This window comes from Gasterosteus aculeatus, chromosome 11, assembly GCF_964276395.1.
Source record: "Gasterosteus aculeatus chromosome 11, fGasAcu3.hap1.1, whole genome shotgun sequence".
NCBI classification, from domain to species: Eukaryota; Metazoa; Chordata; class Actinopteri; order Perciformes; family Gasterosteidae; genus Gasterosteus; species Gasterosteus aculeatus.
In genome coordinates, this window is record NC_135699.1 from 14,670,851 (window position 1) to 14,691,429 (window position 20,579).

Genomic DNA, 20,579 nt, shown 5'->3' on the forward strand with positions numbered 1-20,579 from the left:
TTCACGGCGTGATGCGTCACCGGGTCCCCTCTGGGATTGAGGTGCTGAGTGCTGAGAGCGGCCTTAACGGATCGCTGCCTGGAAAACAAACCTTATCCAGAATAGAAGTGTTACCCCCTCCCTCCCCCCCTCTCACCCCCTCCCTCGCCCAGCAGGCACACTGTGCCAACCTGGAACACACACGGGGGGCCAAGGCCGGGCCGGACCCTGATACTTTAGACCCACTGCTAAAAGGCCCCGTGGGGCACTTTTTCTTTTTCGGCATGTCATCGGCGGTTCGGAGGGGGGACGGACTTCGGGACGATGTCCTCACTCATTCCTGTGGCTTGTCCCTCTTTAAAACACACTTTGCTCCGTCCAAACCTTTCAGCATCGGCCCCAAACGAGGCCACGGACCCGCGGAGCGGATGAAAGAGGACGGCCGGGACGTGAGCGCTGGCAGAGCTGCATTGTTACCGTGCAGCAGTCGGCCGGAGTTTGTCCGGCGGACAGAAACTTACCGCCTAATCTGCCATCTCATTGGACGCCCTTGAGCTTTTAAAGTAACCCAGATATGGGATCCTGGCACTTTGATGTACTTATCCCAGCAAAAAGCATTCTTGTCTCCAGGCCCACATTTCATTTCATTTTGTTATGCCCAATTATTCCTCATGATCTCTGTTTCTTTAAACCATTTCTCGTCTGAAGCATGCGCTGCAATGCGTTGATATCCAATATTCTCTCTCTTGCCAGAGGGAATCCTACAGACATCAAGAAGAGGTGCAGAACGCGAGGTTCCCCTGTGCTGATGCTTCTCAGCATGTCGTTATGTCACTGAAATTAACGTATTTACTAAGAGTTGTGTGTTTTTAAAGGCGCTTGATTTCTAAACACGATGCATATTATTTCATATTCATAGAGCGCGGAACAAGTGCCCTCAGTTATGTGTCTAAATGGGTATTAGTTGCTGTCTCCTTAGGGTTCAGAGCACAAGACGCAACCCTTTGGATAGCGTAGAGTCTCAGCTCCGGAAGCCATGACCCAAACCCTGCGCTCTGATGTATGATATGAAATAATGAGGATGCACAATTCATTTCTTCCATAATTTGCCTTTAATTGCAGCCGCCAAGGGCGATGAGACGGCAGCAGCCCCTGCTGGTGAGTTCCTCCATGGCATCTAATCTGAGCCCACAAGCTGTGCTCCGGAAATCCAATTTACTTCTGAGTCACGCACACAATAATCAAGCTATTATAGAGATAAACCACAATAACCACAGAGAACTGACGCTTCTTATTTTTTTATTAAAATGTTACGATAGGGATTGTTACATTTTCTAATAAATGTTTCTTCTTTCTCTTTTTTTTTCAGTCCAGAAGGGTAAGAAAACCCCCTCAGTGTGCGTCTGTAACTGCCTGTGGATATAAGAACTGCAGATGAAACAAACACAGAAGCAGTGTACGTCTGTGGGGAGTGTGCGGACATGCATGATGCCACACTCGCACACGCGCACACGCGCACACACCAACCACACGATCACGGCTCACTGTTTCAGCAAATTCATTTTATTCGCACTGAGGAATTGAGATTATTTTGAGCACCAGAGATGCTAATTAAATTTGGTGTTAGGAGCCGAATAGGTGTTTAATTTATATAAATATACTGTATCGGTGTGTGTGTGTGCGTGTGTGTGTGTCTGTATTTGACATTCCTATTTAAGCTTGAATATTCTTAAATCTTCACATAAATACACTCAATGCAAATTATTCTTTCGAATGTCTTTCTGGAATTGTTAGCATTCCTCATTTAAACCTCAACTCATATAAATTATTGGTTATTGAAAAAAAACGCTCTTTTTCTTTCAAGTAAGCATCAATCGGATGCGTTAACAAACCCAAATCCTTGTGTTGGAAGAGGAATCTGCTGCAATATATTTCAATCGTTGCTTCAATATCAGACTTCACATTTGAATTGCAACGGCAGCAATAATTCCATTGATCTGAAAGTCAACAAATTTAACTGAACTAAACGGCTACGTGTGAGAACTATAACTGTGTGTGGGGGGGAGCAGCCGCACGCCACGTGCACTGGACGCGTAGGTCGGGTGCAAACGTGCACCGTGCGGCAGCTGTAACGCTGCACGTTTTTCGCAGGCTGCGGCATACAATGCATATTTATGGAGATTTCCTCTGCCAGTGGCACGCATTCAGAAATAAGTAATGAGTCCCCCGAGAGTGTAAAAACCTACTTTGTTGTACATTTGTGTGTAGAGTCTATTCATGCACAGTTTTCCGTTCACCTCGTTGGATAAAACGTCAATTCATATCATGGAGCAACTGCAACAGAGGATGGAGTAAGAGAGTTGTACTCGTGTTTTTGTGTGTTTCTGTGTGTGTGTTTCATTATTTGTTTAACTTGAAGGTGTACGTAGAGCAGGACGTTGTCCTAATAATGCTTCTCGCCGCCTCAGCGTCTTTCATGTTAAATGCTTATAAAAGCAACTGATTTGTACCCTGAATCCTCATTGTTTATGGAATATTATCCATTGTATTGAGCAGAATATTACCAGAAAACTTACTTAAGTTACATCAAACTGTGTCAGTAGAACGGGACCTCGCTTAACCCAAATACCTCAATCTCATTTGGATCCATTGTGAATCAGGAATCCCACATCACGTTTTAGATAATAACCAAAAATGGAATTTTCAAATGCATCAGATGAATTCTTCATAGCTTGCTTATTGCAGTTTGCCAAAAGGCAGCGCAGAAGATTTCTGGACAAGCAAGATGCAATAATAATCACAAAATATGTCTTTATTTATGTTTATGTTTCCGACAAAAGTGACAAAGTGCATCACAGCGAGAAAAAAAAGGGCCGGAAGAGAATGAGACGACGACTATTCAAAGACGCAACTTAAAAGCACTTCAAGTCACATCAGATAAACTGTCAGATGAAGCAATGAAATAAAATACAAATATAGCAGAGAAGTCCATGACAGCAAGATTGCTTCCACCAAAGCACCCGAGAGAACGTTTTGACAGCATTTTGGTGTGAAATGAACAATTGAGGTCTGGTTTGTAAAAAGTGACGTATCCTGCCTTTATTTACTGGGGTATGTATCATATGAGAGTGTGTGTGTGTGTGTGTGTGTGTTCTTTATATGCTGTACATGCACATGAGCCTGTGTTTTAGTTGCTGCATGCTCTTTACCAGGAGGTGATCCAATGATAAGTGAATGATATGCTAAATAAATAACACAGTACCTTACATTCTATAATGTATAGAAGACCAGAGATGGATTTATGTTACCGTTATAGTGTAGTAAAACCCATATTTGATAGGATTTTATTCCTGTCCATACATTCCGGATCATTTTCAATCATTTCTTTTGGAATATTAATTATAAATAAAATAGAGACAGTGTTCAGTTGGTAAATAACTAAATAATCAATTCAGATTAAAGGATTTTAGTCAGTAAAGCTCACAAGAGAATTGGACAAATGAGGGATTATCATGGTTGTAAAAATAACCGCATAACACAACCAGCCACGTAGCTACTGAGACTGGGTTAGTTAATGTTCAAATGCCAGATTTTAGCGCACTCATTTTCAAAACCACACTTAAAGCTGATGATGATGAGAACTTTTGTAATTCAAAATTGAAATTGATAATTATTTGCCACACACACACACATCCCGAGCTTCCCTTCCTATGTCCCAAGGACAGAGTCTGGAGTTATTTCACTGTGAAACCCTGATCCAGAACCAAGCAACTGTCCAATGAACCCGTGTAGGAGTGTAAACACTCGCCGCGTCCCGTGGGTGCCATTCCAGTATCCGCTTCACCCACTTTGCATTCTCACCGAAACCTTTTAAATCATCCCGGACATCCGAACCTGGATCCGCCCGCAGGGGCACTTTTGATTAAAAGACCAAATTAACTGAGCCCGTAAAAAGAGAGAGAGAGAGAGAGAGAGGGAGAGAGTTTATGGAGGCCTATGACCTCACGTGACACAGCTCTCGTCCAACGGGCCCCCACCCGAGGCTCATCTCTCTCTACTCTGGTGTTACCTGCCGCTCGTCCATAAACCTTCTCTAATGGCACCAAGAAGAGAAAGTCCAAACCAGGAAGTGAGAGAAACCAAGCAGAATATATACAGTTAACGGCACTCAGCACACCTACAGGGTTTTTTTGAACTTGATTGCTAAAGACACATCTCATTAACAGTTGTTGTTTTTTTTGGGGGGGGGGGAGAAAACAGGATTCGTACATCAGACCCAGAGAAGCAAAGATGTGTTTTTTGGAGTGTGAGAGCAGTCGATTTAACGTGTGAGTGTTCCTCTCCTGAAGTCGAGGGTTTCATCGGGCCAATTAACGCCTGTGTTCAACAGCCCCCCTCCGGCGCAGCGTCGCCTCCTGGTAGGAGTAGGAGGAGGAGGTAGGAGAAATGAACACGTCGGCGACGCTACCAGCGTACATAACTGACGGGCAAACACCTCACAGGGGTTTCATCAATTTACCCGCCAAAGAAACAAGCGAACAGATGAAAGGGCCCCTCGCGTTGCGCCTCGGCCTCGGCTGCAGACTGCAGGTCGTCAACCCTAATGTGATGCCTTCAGAGGCGATTTGAGGAGCTTCTTTATTCCCTGGGGCCGGTCTGGTACAGGCGAGGTGGGGGGGGGGGGCGCCGTTGTCATTCATCAGAGGGTCCCAAAGGGTTTACCCAGTGTAACGGCAAAGGAATTACACGCTGAGTGGTTTTGACACACGGAAAGACTGTTGCTTAGTTTTACTGCTTAATGACCGTATAGACTGAATAAATCGCTATGCTCAGCGGGGGGGAGGAGGGAAGGGGGGAAGGAGGGAACTGGGGAAGGAGGGAATGGGGGGGCTTAGTGGTTTGAGACTTGAGAATTATTCCTACTAGGTCTTCATCGAATAGATTTCACTGTAAAAGTCCCACGATCAAGAGGACTAGTGATTAAGGTCTTCTGTCTACGATCAAACGTCCTTAACACGCCGCTTTGTGCTGCATTGACCACCTTCACAGAGCGCGTGCCAGCGGAGGATCAACAGCTGTCCCAGCCCAGCGGCGTTTTCGTGGAGAGGCCGCAGAGCGCCACAGCGACCAAAGGTCCTGCCAAGAAAGTCTGCCACTTTCCTGATGCAATACGGTCAGCTGACCTGTTCAAATTCCTCACCGTCTTTCGTTTGCGGCTCCTCGCAGGCAAGGACATTACGTTTGTGGCTAAAGTGGACTCCTCCAACATGGCGAAGAAGCCGACCATGAAATGGGTGAAGGGGAAGTGGCTCGACTTGGGCAGCAAAGCTGGGAAGCACGTGCAGTTCAAAGAGGTGTACGACAGGAACACCAAGGTGCGTGTCGATGGATTCCCACGACGTTTTTGTGTGCCGGAGACGTTCGTGGTCCCCAGTGGATGAAGCCATTTGATTGTGGTGATCCTTTTAACTCAAATCAAGTACCATCATAAGATAATATTACCAAATACGTTCACCCTGATGGAATTATCTTCAATGGACCGGACTGTACATTGGGCAACCCCTTGATACTTCACTTCTTTTGCATCCCATCGTCCCTCTCTGTCTCCCTCCGTCTCCCTCCGTCAGATCTACACCTACGAGATGAGCATCATCAAAGTAGTGGACGGAGACGCGGGCGGCTACCGCTGCGAGGTCACCGCCAAGGACAAGAGCGACAGCTGCACATTCGAAGTCTCCGTGGAAGGTGGGTCTTCCTGTCATGGAGCGGCCTGCGAGCGAGGTCGCCGGGCCCTTTGTGTCGCTCTCGCCGCTTGGCGCCTCCTGCCGTGTGAACGAACCCCCGGCCGAGGCCTCTCACCCGTCTCTCTCTCACCCGTCTCTCTCTCTGCTCTCCTTCTGTCTGCTTTCAGCTGCGGCAGGGGAGCAGCAGGACAACATCTTGGAGGCGTTTAAGCGATCGTGAGTGTCGGCGTAGGCGAGGGCCCCGCTCAACGCGTCTCCCCCCCGCCGCCGCCGTCACACCGGCTCACTCATGCTCCGCCGTCGGCAGCCGTCGCCGCCCGTGTGTCTGTCGCAGACTTTGCACGAGTCTGTCCGTCTGCCGCCTCGACGCGACGAGTGTCGCCTTGGTGCTTTCGGGTTGTTCCCCCTCGGCGCGGCGCCTCGTGTGTTTCATCACACGTCTCTGTGACAGCTTCTGAAGGCCGCTTGACAGATTTCCCTTCAAATCTATTTCGGTATCTGTCTGTGCGAAGCGTATCTGTGTATGCCGCGTTTAATGGGTTTTCTTTTATTATTTATTTCAGCAGCTCAGGCTGTTTACAGTATGCGCGTCCTGTGTGATCGTAAATCAGCCGACACTTTCACAACAAGGTCTCGAGGCTCCATTTTTGTAGTCTGTGATTAAAGATATCGTTTTCTCCCCTCGTTGGAGGGGCAGGAAGGCAAAGGCAAGTTGAGAGGCGCCACATGCAAAAGGCAGCATCATATTTAGTTTAGACACACACAAAAAAATATATATGAGTGCCATAAATACTGTAGAATACTGTATAATAATGTATAATTAGTGCAATTGATACAGGGATGCTCGTCTCAGGTAGACGTAGATAGGAAATAGTTATTATTTGCATCAACACATCTCTAAACCACGGTGCGTCGGCGTCACCGACACTGTTTGCGTTTCACTTTTAGTTTTCACGGCGAGCATCGAGTTCCTGCTGCGGCGGCTTCGGTGAAGTGTTTCTAATAATACGTACGAGCGAGAAATGAGCGCGTTGTGCTTTACTCTCATTGCACATTCTCGCAACATGCAAGAGAGCTCATTACAGTAACCCCCCCCCCCCCACGCATCCCCATTTTCACGTGAACGCAACCGCTTTGGAAAAGTCAACTTTGGATTGAGAAACACTGCAGTTAAACACGTTTTGGTTTTGAGGGCAATGTTATATTTACTTGCTAAAGGGATTGTCAGGGAAGGTCCGATGCCGCTCTGTCACTGATGAATATTCCCCACACTTCCAAATAAAAACAAGTACAGCCAAGTGTCAAACTATTCGCTCGCCGATGTTTGTGTTTGAATATGAGTATTTGCTTACAGCTTATTTGTCTCCCGCTCACATGTGCTCGTCTGTTGTGATTTTCTGTCTGTCACTTGAGGGCATGATGGTAACTTGTAGTCCTCATCAAACGCTCCGATCAATGTTCTCACTCACGATCTGAACACTGGGTGAGAAAAGGGGCTCCAGCCACTCATTCACTACATCCGGACTCCACCATGCGCCGTCGTATTTGCTCATGTTGTCTTTATAACGCGTCTGTGTATTTATAGCTCTGTTTAAAAGGAGATTATATTATAATGAATGTTTTTTTTTAATAGTGCTCATTCTTCTTCTGCCCAATTCAATAAATAGCCCCGGCTTGTATCAGCCTGGATGTCTATTCTTTACATTTCAGCGGAGATGCAGGTGAGGATGCTGGTGAACTGGACTTCAGTGCCCTGCTCAAGAAAAGGTACCACCGTCGACTTCAGCCACAGACACGTACAATGACTCCTGAATTTGTATCTCTCCAACGGTGCGATTCTCCCACAGGGAGAAGAAGCAAAAAGTCGTAGAAGAAGTAGAAGTGGATGTGTTCGTCATCCTGAAGGACGCCAAGCCCTGCGACTACGAGCGAATCGCCTTTGAGTACGGCATCACGGACCTGAGGGGGTTGTTGAAGAGGCTGAAGAAGATGAAGAAGGTGGAGCCCAAGAAGAGTGAAGGTGAGGAGCCCAAAAAAACCCCACCAGAGGTGCCACGAGGCAAATAAAAAGGCTGCGAGGCGACAGGCGGGAAACAGGAGCAGTTTGACGCGGCGGACTGTAAATACCTGCTCCGTTTAAAGGCCTCTGGGAGGGGGGGGGGGGGGGGGGGGGGGGGGGGGGGGTGTAGCATGTGCGTGTCGCGGCTCGGCCGTTATGGATCGTTTGGCTGCTAACCGGATTCCTTCTTGTCAGCTTTCCTGCGCAAGCTGGATGCGGCCTACTCGGTGGATAAGGGCAAGAAGATCCATCTCTCGGTGGAAGTGGCCGACCCCAACATCCCCGTCAGGTGGCTCAAAAACGGACAGGAAATCAAACCGTCGGCAAAGTAAGCAAATAACCGCTTTGCGCCGGATGGAGCGTGTTTGTTGATGCGACAAAAACTGCAGTACAAAGTTTCATGTTTCATTCCGATGACTTGGACGGCGCCTCACAGCGCACAGAGGAACAGAGGGGTGATTAATGGGGACATTTGGGACATGGGACACACGTGGTTTGGACACACCGGGGAGGTGCAGGTGATGGGAATCAGGAGGACACAATCAGGGGACCTGGGAGGACAATCACAGGAAGTGAGTAACTTACAGCGGGTTTCCAAGGAGCGATGAGTCACAGTTATTGTTGTTGAAATCTTTTGGGAGAATTTTTTCTGAGTCACATCAGATTTAAACGTTAGTTCTCGAGCCTCTTCAGCCTGCTGAGCTCTCCTCGGTGTCTCTGGCCCTCCACTTTGCTCTTTCCTCTCCATCAAAGACTTCTTCTGCTGTTTTATTCAAGAGGGTACAGCTGTTTTTTCAATGGCTCCACCATCTGCCATTTTGAGTTCCTTGAAAGTAAGTCCCTCTTCCTGTTTGACGACAGTCACTATGATGCACAGAACATTTCTTCTTTCTCCTTTTCCTTCTCTTGATATCTGGTGAACGATTTATTTGACGCATTCCGCGTGACAGAATCTGAAAGTGCACAGAGGGAGATAAAACGTCAGATCCGTCTTTTCACAATTGGGATTCTTTGATACGCTGTAACTGATATTGATGCGGAAGCGACAAAAGTAATACAAAGCATGGTTGAACCCTGGTTGGGTTTAGCAGAAGAGGGTTAAAGCCGTGTTTTAGGACACCCAGCTCACCATTACGTGGGTTTACGTGCACATTGATTACAAGGCTCATGTATAAATTACATTTCATTCCGAATGCTGTGTGAGAACTGCCTGAAGTGCGCCTGAAGGTCTCTGCACCCTTTCTTTCGCTCTGTAATTCTGACTCACTCTTGCGTCTTTGGGCCTCTCGCCATCTGATTGGCTGGAAACACCATTTTATTACTTTCTCTTTCTCTCATCCTCTTTGTCCCTCTCCCCGTCCCTCCCCGTCCCTCCCCCGTCCCCCCGTCATCCAGGTATGTGTTTGAAAGCGTGGGCAACAAGCGGACGCTCACTATCAACAAGTGCAACCAGTCTGATGACGCAGCGTACGAGTGCGTGGTGGGGGAGGAGAAGTCCTTCACCGAGGTTTTCGTCAAAGGTTTGTGAGTCACGGCCCTTCGGAGGAATCCTTCCCGCCGCTCCAGCAAACGCTGTCATTCGAGTGGAGCGTGCGTCTGTTTGTCGTCACCCTGTCGTCTGCTCACTCCTCCCTAATGAGGGGGATCATTGTTTCGTTATCGTCGAGCCGTACGTATCGTCATCATGGCGTATTTATGAGACGCACCGCTTATCCTCAAAGGGTTCGCGGGGGCCTCGAGCCGACTCTTTATATTATATTGGGTTATTTTAATAAGTGCACTCCGGTTTACTGTACATCTCATGGGTCTCTTTCTCCGTCGGTCGTGTCTGTGAGGGATTTTTAATAGATGCAAGTGAGTCAACTGCTTCGGCATTAACCCGTGCTTCACTGCGCGTCCTGCTCTCACATCGTCAGAGGCCGAACCAAAGGTGAAGGTAAACAGCCGAGGCCAGCAGAGCATCCTCTGTACATAAACATCCCGCGTACCACACAGATACCAAACTACCCGGATCCCAGCTGAGCTTCACTCCAACAAGGGCGCTGAGCTAAAACTATCGCTGAACAGTCTGGTTCTGGATTCTATCATTTAAATGAAATCTACATACATCACTAGATAACATAACAGGTAAAATTGTCATCATGCACAACGATAAACAACCATGAGGATTCACCTCCCATATTGGCCATGTGAAGTTATTTCTGCCTCGCTATGACTGGAATGTATAGCCATCCAATACCTTATCAAGAGTTAAGACTTGAGGTGCGTGTTGGAATCTAACCGGGCTCCAGAAATCATTTCTCGCTCCCTCGGGCTCGTTTCATCGTCCTCTGATGCTCCCGCTCGGGGTCACTCGGTCGATTTCCTGTGGATGGACTCTGTTTATGGCTTAAGTTCCTCAGACTTGGACTCAAAGCTTTGTTTTTTGTCTTTAGAGCCTCCAGTCACCATCACCAAGCCGCTGGACGACGCTCACACCGTGGCGGGACAGAAGGTGGAGTTCGAGGTGGAGGTGTCCGAGGAAGGAGCCAACGTCAAATGGTGAGAGAGTCAATCAGTTCATTTGGAAATGGCATACAATTTAAAAATCCCCGTATAAATGAGTAAACATAGTCAGTTTAAGAAAAGTGAGTTTTCAGTTCTTCTCCCTCATCCCTTGTAACGTTCGTGTTGGTCTCCTCAGGATGAAGGACGGAGTTGAGCTGAACAAAGAAACAGCAGGTTCAAGGTACAGGTTTAAAAAGGACGGGAAGAGACACATCCTGATTGTGAATGAAGCTACCAAGGACGACATCGGAACGTATCACGCGCTCACCAACGGCGGGGAGTCGAAGGCGGAACTGGAGGTTGAAGGTACCGGTTCCTCAACAGCAAGTTTGTTAGCGAGTATTTCAGACGTGGCTGTGTGTACACGTGTACAGCACACGTTGACGTTCTCCATCCTGACAAGCATGGGACGCGTTAAATTAGCCATCGCTCATCAGATGATTGATATTGCTTCATTGATCCCTCGTTATCAGTAGTTCATCACGTTATCCGTCGTGGTAATTTGCTTCAGCACCGTCTCACCCCTCAGACATCGGGCCGTCTAACTCGTTCCAGTGAAAGCCAGACGAGTCCCTCAAATTGATTAAGTCGTGTTGAAATATCTCTCCTCGGTGGACACGCCTCCTCAGCACATCAGCATCCATGTGGTCAGTATGGACGACCTACAACGTGATGGACGAGTAGCTCGTTATTCCCAGAATGCATTCAGTTCACGAGGCATTTTAAAAGAATGGTTCAAAACCCGTGGTGATATTTCAGTGTTCAGTCAGTGTGTTAAACATGACGTTCCCTTCGGCCATCAGCAGTAATCGACAGCGTTGTCACTGATCCACGCCGTTGCCTGTCTTCGCTTCAGATAAGGAACTGGAGGTTCTGCAGAGCATCGCCGACCTGACCGTGAAGGCTGCCGAACAGGCCGTGTTCAAATGCGAAGTGTCTGATGAAAATGCAACGGGCAAATGGCTCAAGGACGGCGTGGAAGTGCAGCCCAGCGATCGCGTCAAGATCACACACTTTGGAAGGTATCAAGTCAACGTCTGGATGCACGCACGCAGACTCGACTACGATCATGCTCACGCCACACGGCTTTGCAAACTATTACCAGAGGGTTTTATTTGACCCATTTTTTAGGATAGCCTGCAATCTTTACACTCACACACACACACACACTCAACTGCACATGGTGCATACTCCTGGGGTCTGGGTCTTTTCTCAGTAATCCTTCCATCAAAGCCCGCGGCAGGAGATACGCCGACACAACGGCGGTCATACAAGGTGAAAGCCATTTAGTATTCTCACAGTTTTCATCACTCTGCGATATGGAGTGTGTTGCTACGGCAACAGTCTAATGGATAATCGCTGGTCGCGAGCGTCGCCTCCTCGGTAACATCTGGCGACGCACCCACAGGACCCACAAGCTGATGATCGACGACGTGGCGCCCTCGGACGCTGGAGATTATTCGTTTGTCCCCGACGGCTACGCGTTGTCTCTCTCTGCAAAGCTCAACTTCCTGGGTGAGAGCGCCACGCAAACCCGGAATGCAAAACAGTTGATGGCCTGATTATATGTGAATGAGACTAATTCATATATTTTACCTCTCAGAAATCAAGATCGCATATGTTCCCAGAGAAGGTAAATGTTGTGTTTAAAATGGTTTTAAATCATTTTGCATTTTGGTCTGCTCGCTCAATGTGCTGATGTTTAGGTCCAATACTCATCTGAAGATGGATATAAGCAACACAGGTAGTGCCAAAGTGATTGAGGTCCCTTTTTTTCATGTCTTTACATCACAGCTTCTAACTAATCCTGTAAAATAACTGCCACGTCTTGTTGACCAGGTTTCAAGAAAATATTATGGTAAAATAAGAAGACATTTACAAAAAAACAAATGTTCTACAATCCCGAATGACCTTCCTCTCCCCGTCTTTCAAAGACCCTCCCAAAATCCACCTGGACGCCAGCGGGCGAGGGAGCGACAACACCATCACCGTGGTGGCAGGAAACAAGCTGAGCCTCGACGTTGAGATCACGGGCGAGCCGGCGCCCACCGTCTGCTGGAGGAAAGGAAACCAAGTGAGCGAGAAGGAAGGAGACGTGAAGGGAAGTTCAATGACGGGGGTCTCTCTTATTCTGGCCATGTCTCTCGTCCGTCCCCTCTTTCCCCCCCCGTGTGGTAGGTGGTGTCCGAGGGCGAGGGACGGGTCCGCGTGGAGTCGAACAAGTCCCTGAGCAGCTTCATAATTGAAGGGGCGGAGAGAGGCGATGAGGGCCTCTACTCCATCAGCGTGACGAACCCCGCCGGAGAGGACACGGCGGAGCTCACCGTCAAGATCGTGGGTTCGTGGCATTTGTGCACTTTTGCCTCTTTCAAATCTCTCTGGTTGCTCCTTTTCTGCTTTTCCTGCTCCTCGTATTCTGCCTAATGGACAGAAATCATTATCATAAAAGCAGCGAACATTTATTGCTGTTGGTGCCATCTTTTAAAACTCGTCTGAACATTTTATTGCAATTTGTGTACAGAATGCGTTTTGAACATTTGTTAAGGCTCTCAAAAAGGTCATTGAAGCTAAAATTAAGACTGGAGCCAAACTCTCAGGCCTCAGCCAGATAATCTGGCTGTCTGCTTTTATTTTTATAAAGTCTATCATGGTGCATTAAAGCAGTTAAAAGTGAGAACTCAATGTCACCGCATCTGTTTGATCCCAACAGACAATAGACAGGATTTTAATTGTAAAGGATTTCAGACTAATTTAAAGGTTCTACTCGTCAGATCAACAAAAAGTGATAAAAATAGATTAGAAAAACACGAATAACATCAAATAATAAGCGTGTTTTGAAGCAATCTACAGGGATAAAAGGTCCTTTTCTCATAAACTTCTCTTCAATCTGACTTCTTTTTGCCAGTTGTCCCTTGATGACCATTAGAGAAAAAGCTGGTTTGAGGTACTTGTTTTTTTGGCTTCACCTGTCGGACCCGGAAGTCATCGGCTGTATTAAAATATCCACATTATTTGATCATGCTTTTGAAATGTATGCCGTTCTCTACGGCAAGCAGCGTTTGCACAAGTGATTTGTTCTAACTGGCAAAATCTTTGCTGCTTCGAAATGATAAAGTTGTTTTACAGAGGAGTATAAAAGTATGAAAGACAAATTGGAATAACTGAATCAGGGTCAAAGCAAAGTGAAGGATTTGATGTTCGAACGCAGCACCTTTCTATGCCTTCTCTCTTTGCTCCGCCCATTTCATCCCTCCTCTCCTTCCCTTCACATCTGTAACGTGCCTCTGCAGATGTGCCCAACCCTCCCGAGAACGTCCGCTGCACGTCAGTCGGAGAGTACTCTGGCACGATCACATGGGACCCTCCGGCATTTGACGGCGGAGTTCCCATTAAAGGTACCTTCCAAACTAACGCGGTGGCTAACGTTCACATCTCACGAAAAAAAAAAAAACAGCAGCGCAACACAACTTTCTAAACAGCACCGATTTTTGAATGACTCCCGCACGCCGTTCCTGCAGGGTACCTGATGGAGAGGAGGAAGGTCGGCTCCCCCAGATGGACCAAGCTCAACTTTGACGTTCACGAGTCCACCACGTACGAGGCTAAGAGGATGATTGAAGGTGTACTTTACGAGATGAGAGTGTTTACGGTCAACGGCGTCGGCGTCTCTCAGCCCAGCGCAACCTCGCAGCCCTTCATGCCCATCGGTGCGTGGCCGTTTGTCATTAGCACAATGGTTAATCAGCGCAGGCTTTTCACGCAACGCTCATTTCGGGGGCAGCTTAACCCACCTCCCATCCCATTTGGACTGGATATTAAGGTATTAATTAGCTCCCGTCTCCCTCAGCCCCCACCGGCGAGCCCACTCGTCTCACGGTGGATGACGTGACGGACACTACCTGCGCACTCAAGTGGCGTCCTCCGGAGAAGATCGGAGCAGGCGGGATCGACGGTTACATCATTGAGTACTGCAAAGAAGGAAGTAAATACGCAGAAAAATGTTAAAACGGCTTTTACACACAGTGGAGAATAAAATCCGTGAGCTACTTTCTCTGCTTCCATCAGAACGTAAAGACCGGCCGCTTTAGAAATAACTTTAGACACACCCGATTCCCGATCAGCTTCCCGACACAATCACCAGGTGGGTTTTCGACGGCTCCTCCCTCAGGTGATCAGTGGGCGCAGGCCAACGAAGAACCGGTGGGGAAGAACCAGTACAGGGTGAAGGGCCTCCCGCTGGGGGAGAGGATGCTGTTCAGAGTGACGGCGGTCAACATCGCCGGGCGCAGCCCCCCAGCAACTCTCTCCCAGGCCGTCACGATCAGAGAGGTCGTGGGTGAGCAGCTGTTATGTGTTACAGAACTTCATCTATCTCGTATGATGTGAGCTCTAACATTTCCCAGCTTCTGTACCGGTCAGTGATATCGTGTTTTAGCTCTTGTACGTGGATTATTTCACAACCACATCCTGCATCCAAGAAGGAATAATTCCACTGTGTGGGTACATTTACACTTATCTTCTCCTTCTCCGTCTCTCATGGGTCCATCACGCAGAGAATCCAAAGATCCGCGTGCCTCGCCATCTGAGGAGCAAACTCATCGCGCGCGTGGGCGAGAAGGTGAACCTGGTCCTCCCCTTTCAGGTCAGTCGGAACTCTTTTCTTTTTTTAGGGGATTAGATTTGCATTCGCTGAGCAAAAGCAGCAACCCAAAGAGTGAGTCATTACAAAACGCTTAAATGTTACTAGGTAGCCTTAACGTCAAACTAACTAAGTAGCTGTTTCAGACCCTGAACCATTTATAACAGAGTCTGTGTCGCACAAACAAAGACCCTTTGTTAAAATCCTGATTATAGTTTCTAACTAACTTTAAATCCCACTGCACCAAACTGTCTTAAAATGAAAAAAAGATCTAAATTGAACCCAACAGACTATAGGCCGAAAACAAGTGACGTTCATGACATTAGTTATTTAGATCAGTATCATCCTATTAAATTAATTCTATTTAGTTTTGGTTTAAACACTTGTTTGTTTTTCTTCAAGAGCTCTGCTTCATTAACTGGATCTACTCATTTTGAACCTTGTTTTGCTAAACTCTGATTAGTGCTAATTGGTCTAAACCTATTGAGAATGTAAAAGGAACAAAATGCACGTGGTAAAGGGAACCTTCCAACTGCTGGTTTCCCACTGAGGCAACACGTGATGTAACTAAAGCCCAGACCTGTTTCCACAAACTGTTTCTCTGCAACATGAAATGCATCGGATTCAAATGTATTCTCGGGGTAGAATCGTTCCTGCAGCGCTTTATTTTTATCGACTGCAGGGTAAGCCTCGCCCCGTCGCCACCTGGTCCAAAGACGGCGTCCTCCTGGAGGACAAAACGGTGGGAACTCGCACCAGCGACGTGGACGCCATCCTCTTCATCCGCTCGGCAGAGAGGACCCACTCCGGGAAGTACACGCTGTCCGTCCGGGTCGAGGACACGCTGGACAGCGCCGACCTGCACATCCAGGTCGTGGGTCAGTTCGAGCTCGGCGCCACCCGTTTAGGTCGGAACGCCGGCGCGTGCCACGCGGTTAATAACCTGTTCGGAAGTGCGTGATGGCCCATGAGTCCAAATCTGTGAGATGTCGAGCTTTTTCTTTTTTTCCAAATTTGATGATAATTCCTAATTTCACAGTCCCGCGGATCTGAGGCTCAAAGTAGCAATTCATCAAAGCGCTGATGCCTCTTTCTGGTTTAATCCGGGCTCCTGCGCTGCCACGGCGGCCCGCCGGCTCATCCCTCATCTTGGGGCCCGTCTCCCCGGGTCAGGGTGTGTCGGGCGGATTATTTTGGCGGGGCTCCTCCGGGATTATGTGCGCGCAGACTTGGATTAGGCTCGGATTTTGTCACTTCCTCTGCCGAGAAGGTTGAGCTAATGAGAGGCTGCAGCTCCTGTGATCGACACCCCCCCCCCCCAGCTTCCCCCAACCCCCCCTCAGCTGATCCGTCACCGCTCCGGATTAACAGTGAAGGGACACAGCGTGCTGTGTCCCTTCACTGTGCAGGCCACACAGAAAAGATTGATGATAAACACACTGCAACCTTCTCCTTCTCCTATTTCTCAGTTGGGCAGTTTTTTCCTAGGAATGCACCCCCCCCCCCCTCCACCTGCCAACCATCTACTGCTAAAAACGTTCATTTATTTCTCTCTGGGACTTTCCTGCTCCGGTTTATCGACCTGAAAGCTTCCAGTGCATGTCTACCCAGGAAGGCAAGTTACTTATACCAGTTTACAGAATCCTAAAGTCCTCCAACTCCACCTGTGTCCCCTCTCACCAAACCCATCAGAGAAACCCGGCCCTCCCGTCGCCGTGCGCGTAGCCGACGTCTGGGGCACCAACGCCGCGCTGGAGTGGAAGCCGCCCAAAGACGACGGCAACTGCGAGATTATCGGCTACACTGTTCAGAAGGCTGACATGAAGACTAAGGTACGCCAGGCAGGGCGGAGGCGTGTAATGCAGCGACAGTCTCACTGGAGGCCTGGAACCGGTTAACCAAAGGCCTCCAATGGGAAAATGTAAATGAATGTCAGGTTGAGTTGTGCTTCACAGAGGAGATCCAGATGTTAACTTGGACATAGTCTAACATCATGGAAGACAGCACACTTTTTTGTCCGGATACTATTTACATGCTCTCTTTGAGATGGTTGAAATGTGCAGGTGCAGTGTCCCCCTCCCCTTGTTACTGGACCAATATGTTGTTGCTATTCATCATGTACAGAATATGGAAAATAGGTTAAAGGTTGTGAAATCTTCAGCGAAAAACACGAATGAGTGTGGACGTTTTAGGCTCTGGGACAGAATGAGGGGGTCCAACCACGGCTGCTGGACGATTAGCCACAAACCGCTTAAAGCCGCGCGGTCGCCGTGTCGTGCGAACGGACGGGAAGAGCAAGGATGCCCTTTCGACCTTTTGTCTTCTCCTCCCTCTCACCAGGATTGGTTCACGGTGGTGGAGCACAACCGCAGGCCCGGCTGCACGGTGTCCGACTTGGTCATGGGGAACGAGTACTTGTTTCGAGTGTTCAGCGAAAACATCTGCGGCCTCAGCGTCGTGCCCGGCATCAGCGAGAACACCGCCGTCGTTACCAAAACAGGTGAGGTAATCGACCCCCCCCTCCCCCCACCCCACCCCACAAAGAGCGACGCGCCTTCGGTTCAAACTTTAGAGCGGCGATGAGTGAAGGGCACCGTGCAGAGGAGAGGAAGGTAATGCGAGCAGGATTGCACATATTTAACAAAAGCAAAAGCCAATAGGATTTAAAACAGTAACAACTTCAGAGCGGTTTTTCGGCTGTGATTAATTTCTTTGACATAATTTAGAGCAATGCACGCTGATTATATTTAACAAAAATGTTCTTTGATAGAGTGTTGCGTAACATTGAATACCGGCTGTGGATTATGAAAGCAACGAGGCCGGAAAATTAACACCTGCCACCAGCCAAATGCTGCTGCTGCTGCAGTTTACTTCACCAGATAATATGGCAACAGACCAGACGCAACTCCTTTGTGTTCGAGGCCGTAGACGGGCCGATAAAGTTGTGAGGCTGGTCGATCACGGTGTCCACCTGACACGGTAGTGAAACACTTAAGTCACCGATCCGCTGATTGGACCTTTTTGTGTGAGCAGCAGAAGCGCACCTTGAAAGCGTCACACCGACGAGCCAAGCGATTCGGTTTTGGGGCTAAATTGAAAAATGTCCGTCAGGACGTGTCACAAATCTTCCCCAGCCTGCGGCTCCTGGCGTGCTGCAGGAGCTGACGAGGAAGTAATGGACAAACTGTTACACCTTCATGCCTGATTGATGTCGCTTTAAAAAAGGAACATTGGCGCGATTAAGACTTGATGTGTACAAAATTGGGGAATGAGCAAGGCACCATCAATTAGCAGCCAACATGTGCTTCAGTCCCTTGTTCTTCAGTAGGGTGGAGGCTGACGCTCCTTCATATGTCTTTCATTGATCACTCATGGGCCCGACAATGAACAAAGATGGAAAAACATTATCCTCATTGTATTCCCGATGAAATATTATTATTATAAGACAGTCAAAATAAATACAAAACAATATCACGGCCCATCTTTTCAGAATATTCTTAGGCAAAGACAATCATCATCCTCAACCCATCCATCTTTAAAACCGGGGAACAAACTCAGCTCATGTAAGGAAACAAAACACGTCCTCCGACGTCCCCCGAGTGAAGGCGGGGTGACTGGAAGTGTTTGTTGAATAATGCATCCTGTCTGTCATTTTCACGCAAATTCACCTGAAGCTCACGCTAGTCTGCTCCTCCGCTGCGGTGTGCGTAAGAAATGAATTGAGGCGTGCCGCCCTCCTCCTCCGCCTGCCCAGGTCTGTCCCACCACCGCCCGCCTTTCAAAGAGATGGACGTCAACTGTCCCCCCAAGTTCACGGCGCCCCTGATGGACAGAAGTGTGGTTGCGGGTTATTCCACGGCCATCAGCTGCGCTGTCCGCGGCTGCCCCAAGGTATTTACCGCTTTACCACCTTATGTTTCGATTGATCTATCAATAGCTAAAACCTACCTATTTAACATAGAAGTGTGCTGAATGTAAGCAATGTCCCTACTGTATCTAGCAAATGACCAAACCGTACACTGCTGCAGCGCTGGCCTCCAGAGGCAACACACGAGTCTTGGGTGTGTCGAGCGGTCTGACAGGTTTTTGATGTCTCTGCAGCAGGGATGCATTTCCACGAGTGAAGCAAGGAGAGAAGGAGGAGAAAGATCCTTCCCACTCGCTTGCCACAATCGGCAAAGTTTTGTCGAGCCCAAATGTTGACCTGATTTCTCCTCTCCCTCTGCTCTCCCCCCCCCCCCCCCCCTCTCTACCCGGTCTCGCTGTGCCCGCGAGCCGCCTCCTTCTCTCCTCCCCTCACCAACAGCCGAAGATCACGTGGATGAAGAACAACATGATCATCGGCGAGGACCCTAAGTTCATGATGCAGAACAACCAGGGCGTGTTGACTCTGAGCATCCGCAAGCCGGGCGCGTTTGACGGGGGCAAGTACTCCTGCAGGGCCGTCAATGACCTCGGCGAAGACGCGGTGGAGTGCAAGCTGGAGGTTCACGGTACGCTTAACTTCTTAACTTAACTAACACACCAGTTTCACTTCGGCAAAGGTCGGCGAGACAATTCTCCACCCCGTCAGTCCTCTGGCTGATCTCTCGTTTTGAAACGTGCTTTTGTCAGTTAAAGTTTTTTGGAGGACTCTGAGTGCTGTAGTTTTCTTTGAACGCGATGATCTTCCGGCCTCTCGTGCTGATTTAAATTCCTCTTGATCCCCCCCCAGTTGTACAAGAGAAAGGAGCGGAGACGAAGAAATGAGCGACACCGCGAAACAGCCGAGGATACAGTCGAACAGGAATAGTAATGGATTATGTATAATGGGATAGTCATGAATAAATATGATTAGAATAGATCACCCCCCCCCCCCCACACACCTCCCATCCCCTCCCGATCCCCCTCTCCCTCTACGCTTGCCTCTCAGCGCTGCCCGTGACGAATGCCACGACAGTAATGTGCCATAAATTCTTACAGCAAGCTGCCGCGTGCCACATCTTGTGCGGCAGCACCGGCAGACGGATCCCTCTTATCTGTGAAGTGAAACCTGTCACTGAAACGCTCTTATAAAAACAGCCTCCCATCCATTGCGGCTCTGTGTGTTGTCTGTTGTGTGTTTCTCCGGGATGCATTTACGGCCCCGGGGGTGTGCGACCGACCGGCTGCACACCCCCCCCGTGTGCGACGCATAAGCGGCACTGGGGGGGGGGGCGGTTGAGTGGAGGTGACGGCCGTTCAGCGAGGCGTGGCCGACATCACGGCGCCACCGGCATTAAAGGAGGTTCTTATACAAGGATACAGATGTAGACGGGCCGCGTCCTTCGTGCTCACACACACACACATATTGAGACGGAGACACGGGGGGCTTTCCCGGGTTTAGTTTGGAAGGTCCTCGCTTGGTTTTTACCTCCTGTCCTGGTGTCCTATGTGTTCACACAGGAGGAGCAACAGGCTGCAGGTCATTTTCAATCGAAGCCGCTGACACAAAGCAACAAACCAAAGCTGGTCACAACTTTTTTTCAGCATCAAGCAAAAAACATAAATTTCTTTGTTTGATGCTGTTTATTCTAAAAAAGATGTGCACTTTTTTTTCTTCTTTTGGACGCATGGACGCAGAGACACTTGG

At 48.6% G+C, this 20,579-nt stretch overlaps 1 protein-coding gene across 1 annotated transcript; it reads left to right on the forward strand.

The window, feature by feature from the left end:
- Positions 1–1,353: 1,353 nt before the first annotated feature.
- Positions 1,354–20,040, forward strand: mybpc2a (myosin binding protein Ca). Its single transcript, XM_040191885.2, has 27 exons — positions 1,354–1,357; positions 5,029–5,112; positions 5,206–5,354; positions 5,607–5,724; positions 5,891–5,939; positions 7,434–7,490; positions 7,571–7,743; positions 7,978–8,110; positions 9,178–9,302; positions 10,218–10,323; positions 10,466–10,635; positions 11,186–11,351; positions 11,738–11,844; positions 11,933–11,962; positions 12,264–12,403; positions 12,508–12,667; positions 13,620–13,724; positions 13,848–14,036; positions 14,177–14,311; positions 14,498–14,665; positions 14,883–14,971; positions 15,651–15,846; positions 16,661–16,800; positions 17,309–17,468; positions 18,723–18,859; positions 19,275–19,461; positions 19,683–20,040. Exons 3-27 carry the CDS (start codon positions 5,247–5,249, stop codon positions 19,715–19,717), a joined length of 3,183 nt encoding a protein of 1,060 aa, XP_040047819.2. The 5' UTR covers positions 1,354–1,357; positions 5,029–5,112; positions 5,206–5,246; the 3' UTR covers positions 19,718–20,040.
- Positions 20,041–20,579: the final 539 nt, after the last annotated feature.